Below are 6,005 nucleotides of genomic sequence, written 5' to 3'. Positions count from 1 at the left end.
CCCTCCCTCGCAGCCCCTCTATTTGTGGTCATCTCCAAATCTGGATTTGATTGAGGCTACATGATGTCACGCTCACTGGGAACCTGAACCGACTGCCATAACAAGGCCGTGCGCGCGCGCGCGTTTGCGGCCATCCGGCACAAAGCGGAGGCGATGGCGTATGCGGCGCTTCCTCGCCTTATCCGGCAACGGTGCGGAATGAGCGCGGCTCGGCGAAGTCGTCGGATTCGCCGAGTCTTCCGCGGCCGCGGAATGGACGCGGCGCCAGACGAGTTCTGCTGCTGAGCGGCGGCCAAGTGGAAAGAAAGCGGACGGGGGAGGGGGGCGCGGGACGGCGCGCCAGAGTATTCGGAGGCGGAGCGCCAAAAGACGGAGAGCCGGGAGGATTGCGGCAAAGCCGGCCGGGAGCCACGCGAGGATCGCAGGGAGATTGGGGCAACGGGAGCCGGGGGGGGGGAACACAGCCGGGGTTCAAGGGCCGCCATGGCGGTCGCTGCACCTCCGATTGTTTGTTTCCAGGAAGAGACGTGCAAAAGCTCCGCCGGTCCATTCGGGAAGTTTTTCAAACGGGAATAAAGGCGGCGGCGGGATTCGCCCGATCTCCCGGAAGCAAAACCCTCCTGTCTCATGTGTCGCCAGACCGTCGCAGCCGCGGAGACGGAACCCGTCCGCCCAACGCCCACGAAAAGCCGGCCCAAACGCAGTCGCGCTCATTCGGTGTCGTTCGTGGCGCCGGCGCAAAGCAGGCTTCTTCTTGGCAACGGGAAATAAAACGTCCAGTTTGCAATTTGGACCGCGAGGTGGGCCACCTTTGTCCTGAAAACGTGTCGGCCAACCGAATCCAAGAGTCTTTGGAGACTTGGGCCGCAGCCGGGCCGATCAGAACTCTGGTTGATGGCCCACTTTTGCAATGATCCAAATCAAGTTCCTAGTCAAGGTTTCACCAAAAGTTATCGGCAACAACGAACGGCGGTTTGTCCAACAAAGTCCAAAGATAAGTTGAGGTCCGAAAGGTTTCCGGGAGTTGCGCGGCGGAAGCTTTTGTATGAGGACCGTTTGGTCCGCGGCCTTCAGCCGAAGCGGCTCTCATCTCACCCACTCGTCTTTTTGTTTTTGTGTGTGCGCGCAGGACTACCTGGGCTGCATCATCGAGTGCGACGCGCTCGCCGTCGACCCGGAGCAGGTCAGCGCTCTGTTTTGCAACGTCGAGGACATCTACGAGTTCAACAGGTACCGGAGCGCCGCGCCTCATTTGCATCCCGCGCGCACGCTGGCGCTCACCTCGTCCACCGTGGCGCCGCTACAGCCGGGAATGTTTGCTTTCCTGTTTTGTGACTGTTCATTGTCAAGCGCTGCTGCCGTTGGCCACGGCTGACTTTTTGCCTCACGATGGCCGTGACCTTGGACGCCCCCCCCCGACCGCTCGAAGCCGTTGCGCGCGAGCGAGAAATGCCGCTCTCGCAAACGCGGTCCGCAAAGGTAGCGAATGAGAGCGGCCGATTCGACGCAGCCCGTCGTTGAAAAGCGAGCAAATCTTGCAAGGAATTGACCTTTCTGGCTTGCTTGTGCCAACGCGCACACACGCATTGTGAACCCCCCCCGGCCCCCCCCACCCATAAGTGACACATTGAGCAACGCGCCAACGTGTGAGCCCAAGCGCGCGCGCGCACGCGCACACGCGCACGGCAAGTTTTCATTCCTTCCAGACTTCCTGCCTGTGGCTTCTCATGGGAACTTTTCTGTGAGCCAGCAAAGGAGAATGCGTGGCGTGGCGTGCGCGCGGGACTCTCTCGCCGTCCGTGTGTGTGTTGTGTCACAAAGTCACCCTCCAAGAATGAAAGAGCGTGCTGCACCAGCTTCACGTAGAAATCCCCCCCATTGCCCCCCCCCCTTAAAAACCTCAACTTGATTTCCTGCGGGGGGGAACACTTTGACCTCATTTTGTGCTTTTCTTCAACGCGCACGCAGATGGAGTCAACAAAACAAGAGTGGCTCCGAGTCTGTCTCTGTGTGTGTGTGAAAAGTAACTTGAACTGAAGGAATGGCGCCGATTTTGCGCATGCTCAGTCGTCACGGCATGACGGAGCTTTCGATTTGCTCTCTGCTTGCGTTCTCGTTGCCTTTGCGGCGCCTGTTCGCGCGGCGGGCTCGTCCCGCGCGTGCAATTTTTTTGCGGTCTGGTGCCCCCTGCTCCTTTGGGCGGCTTGGCGGCGTGCCGCTCGCCGTTTTATGGCGTTTCCATGTGTCGCCTTTCCGTCGTTTTGTCCGGGCCTCGCCTCCTCTTGCATCGCGGTGTCGTCTGGCGCGTTTTGTTCGGTTTGCTATCTTGTGTCGCGCCGCCGCAGGGAGTCGGACCGCCGCGCCGCATCCGCACGCGCACCGTATACTTAAGCGATGTGACGGCGGCCATTTTCCTTTCTCCAAGGTTGCAATTTGTCTTCTTTTAGTCGCGTCAACGATGGACCCGCGTCCCGTCATTTTCCCGCTGGCGATGGCGTGAAGACAAACACGCACGCGGTCAACGCTTGTTTGTCCCTTAGCGCACGTTGTGAACCTTCACATTCTTTATTTTGTATTTTGGAATCCATATTTTTCCACGCCCAGAATGTTCGAAATCCCCCCGAAACGCCGGGCAAAAGAAATGTGGAATGGCCCCCTGCTGACTAAACGCCTATGACGTTGACCTCGTCACGTTGACCTTCCGGGTCACTGAACCTGGAAATTGAAGAATCAGTTGCCGCACTTGAAAAGTGAAAATTCGCTTGCCAACCGAGAGGGGCGGCCGAGTGATTTCAGAGCGCGATGAAGAGCGACCGGCGGCAAGCGTCGACACTCTGAAACAGGGGCGAGCTCGCAGCGGGGCGCTGTCGTCCTTTTGCGCCGAGAAAAGCCAGCGCGCCGGGAGAAGGCCCTCGCCTTGTCTTCACGAGTCTCCGCAGCGTTGTGTTTCCTTCCTCCTCCTCCTCCTCCTCAGCGTCGTCCACCCTCCCCCCCGCCCCCCGAAAGAATGTCTTCTGGCCACAAACCGGGCCCGGCGCCAGAGGGGGGAGAGCGCGGGGCGCTTGTTCTTTGCGTGCCTCGTGAAGTGAGAGTGCGAGAGTCGCGCGCGCTCGGGAAACTCGTTGTCGGTGCGGGACCGCGTCCAAGCCAAACAGTGATGAGCTCGCGAGCCCGGTGATGTCATCGCAAGTGAGAGGCACCCCTCGCGTGGATGACATCATCACGTTTCCGTGACCGCGTCGGCCGGTCGCGGCCGACTGCTTTGCCGGCGCGCTTCGTCTTCTTGAAAATGCAGCCCGGTCGGGTCATGAGAAAAGCAACGAGTCGCAAAAGCCCCCGCCTTAAAAGCTACGGGAAGCCCGCCGTGCATTTTGCTTCCATACGTGTCACATTTGCTCTTCGTTTTTCCTCACAGGAAATGATGTCACGTGGGCCCAGTGGATAGTTGAAAGACAAGCGCGCTGGATTCATTGTATTTTCTGCCGAAGGCTCATCCCGCTGGGGTTGCGCCGCCTCACGGCCCCTTTTGAAAACATTTTGCGCTCCAAAACATTCTTGTCGTGTCACAGAGCTGCCAAAAAGACGTTTTTTTTTTTTGTTTGTTTTTTTTAATTGCAATCGTCTTCCACTTGAATGTTTTTTTTTTTTTTTTAATTGCAATCGTCTTCCACTTGAATATCGAAATGGATGAGAAAAAGAAATCGCCAGTTTGACACCTTTGCTATATGGAAATTTTGTCGACGTGCCTAAAAAGAAATCGCCAGTTTGACACCTTTGCTATATGTAAAATTTTGTAGACGTGCCCGTCATGAGTAGAGCCACCAAAAAGTGTCAAGAGGCCACAAGTCCACGACTTGCATTTCAGGTGGCCATTTTAAGATTCATTGATTATTCACTTGCTCCCAGCTAGAAAAAAAAAGTCAAACATAAAACTTGGGAGACATGTCGAACATGATTTGACCCACCAAAAAAAAAAAAATACATAGACAGGCTGGCAGCCAATTTCATGGAACAAAACTTGGAATTTGGTTCAGTTGTTGGGCTCGTGACCGTGTGGAGGCCTCCCCTGGTGGCGCAGGCGCCGCACCCGACAAAGTCAACTTGTCTCGTTTCTCCGCAGTGAACTGCTGGAGGACTTGGAGAGAAGTCAGCACGCCGCCGCCATCGCCGACTGCTTTGTGGAAAGGGTGAGGGCCCGCCCGCCCGCCGCGCATGTCCGAGTGTGTGCGTGCGTGTGTGCGTGAGCAGCTGAGTGAGTGTGCGTGCACGCGCGTATGACAGGAAGCAGGTCCCAACCAGCGGGTCATTGACTCACACACACACACTCACACGTCACTTTGTTGAATTTCTGATGCCGGGTGTCAGAGCGACACCCTCCGTTTGCATGCGCGTGCGTCCACGCCTTGTCCTCGGACAGGCTGACGAGCGCGAGGAAAACGTGAATCAAGAGACGAAGCCGATAAAAGGAGCAGCTTGTAAAGCGGAGGCGGTTGGCGGGCGAAACCACGTCCATGGCGGCGGATGGTAGCGCCACCGGAAAAGGATTCTTGGTTGACCCGTATCATGTCTTGCGTTTGCTTGTGTGTTGAACAGAGTGAAGCGTTCGACATCTACACGCTGTACTGCATGAACTACCCCAAGTGAGTAGCCGCCTCCATCTGTTTCCCGTCTGTTTGTCCCAAAAATGTCTTTGCGCCTCCTTCGGCTCGCCATCCGTCCATCCATCCGCTTTCCGATCCACTTTATCCTCACACGGGTCGCGCGGGGGGTGGTGCCGGAGCCAGTAGGCGGGGGACACCCTGAGCCGGTCGCCAGCCAATCGCAGGGCGCACGGCGACGAAACAATCACAATCGCACGGCGGGACAATTGAAACCTGTTTTTGGAATGTGGGAGGGAAGCAGAGTACCCGGGGAAAAGCCACGCAGGCCCAGGGGAGAACATGCCAATGCCACGCAGGAAGGCCGGAGCCGGAATCGAACCCCGCACCTTTGCACTGCGAGGCCGACGCGCGAACCGGTCGACCGCCGGGCCGCCCCCCCTTCCATTTTCCTTCAAGCCCAGAAGTTTTCCGCATCCCGTTGAAACGCCGTCGGCCCTCGCCGTCACCTCGGTTGACGCTCTGCTTCTCGCCTCACTGAAAGGGAAAAAAAACAAACCCAAAGTGAAAGTAGGTCAAATGCTTTCAGTCATCCAAACCAAAGAAAGAAAGAAAAGAAAAGAAAAAATCCGGGCAGCCTTTCGGAGCCGCTCCACCTCCACGTCCAACGGGAGACGAGATGGGAAACGTTTTGTGCCGCCGACGTGTGCAAAATCAACGCGGGGCTGAAATTTGGCCGAATGGCTTTCCTTTCTCGTTGCGTCCTTGTCGTGATCAGCTTGGATGACGACGTCCCAGAAACAATTTGACCCACCAGTCGCGCAGGCTGCCTGCATCGTCAGCCCGCCCCCTCGCACTCCGCGTCTTTCAAACTCTTTTTTTACTTTGGTTGAGTTGTTTTCTGCGTGAGAAACTTCAAGTAAATGTGGGGGTTTTTTTTTTTTTTTTTTGGGGGGGGGGGGGTTGCGCGTGTGAGAAGTCATCGGTCGTTGCGTCCCACTGGAGTCTTCCTTTCTCATTGCGTCCTCGTCGTGATCAGCTTGGATGACGACGTCCCAGAAACAACGCGACGTACGTGTCGCGCAGGCTGCCTGCATCGTCAGCCCGCCCCCTCGCACTCCGCGTCTTTCAAACTCTTTTTTTACTTTGGTTGAGTTGTTTTCTGCGTGAGAAACTTCAAGTAAATATGAGGGATGTTTTTTTTTTGGGGGGGGGGGCGCGTGTGAGAGGTCATCGGTAGTTGCGTTCCACTGCGGTTGGCACCTCGTATCCTGTTACGTGTCTGCCCGATGGTAACCGGTGAGCTTAAAGGTGTTTCTGATGTCGACACGCGGGTGCGTGCGTGCGTGCGTTCGCAGCTCGGTGTCAGTTCTGAGGGAGTGCATGAAGAACCAGAGGCTGGTGCGC

The 6,005-nt window shown here is 56.8% G+C and overlaps 1 protein-coding gene across 1 annotated transcript in view; it reads left to right on the top strand.

The window, feature by feature from the left end:
- The window catches only part of plekhg2 (pleckstrin homology domain containing, family G (with RhoGef domain) member 2), an 11,689-nt gene that overhangs the window by 4,858 nt on the left and 826 nt on the right, over positions 1–6,005 (top strand). The window contains exons 4-7 of the mRNA XM_019867179.1: positions 1,130–1,230; positions 4,121–4,187; positions 4,594–4,640; positions 5,957–5,999. Coding sequence (XP_019722738.1) covers positions 1,130–1,230; positions 4,121–4,187; positions 4,594–4,640; positions 5,957–5,999 — 258 coding nt within the window. The remainder of the gene's footprint in view (positions 1–1,129; positions 1,231–4,120; positions 4,188–4,593; positions 4,641–5,956; positions 6,000–6,005) is intronic.

This window comes from Hippocampus comes, unplaced genomic scaffold, assembly GCF_001891065.2.
Source record: "Hippocampus comes isolate QL1 unplaced genomic scaffold, H_comes_QL1_v1.1 scaffold49, whole genome shotgun sequence".
Classification (NCBI taxonomy): domain Eukaryota; kingdom Metazoa; phylum Chordata; class Actinopteri; order Syngnathiformes; family Syngnathidae; genus Hippocampus; species Hippocampus comes.
The sequence above is the reverse complement of the archived record's forward strand: the minus strand, read 5'-3'. Positions and strand labels throughout refer to the sequence as shown.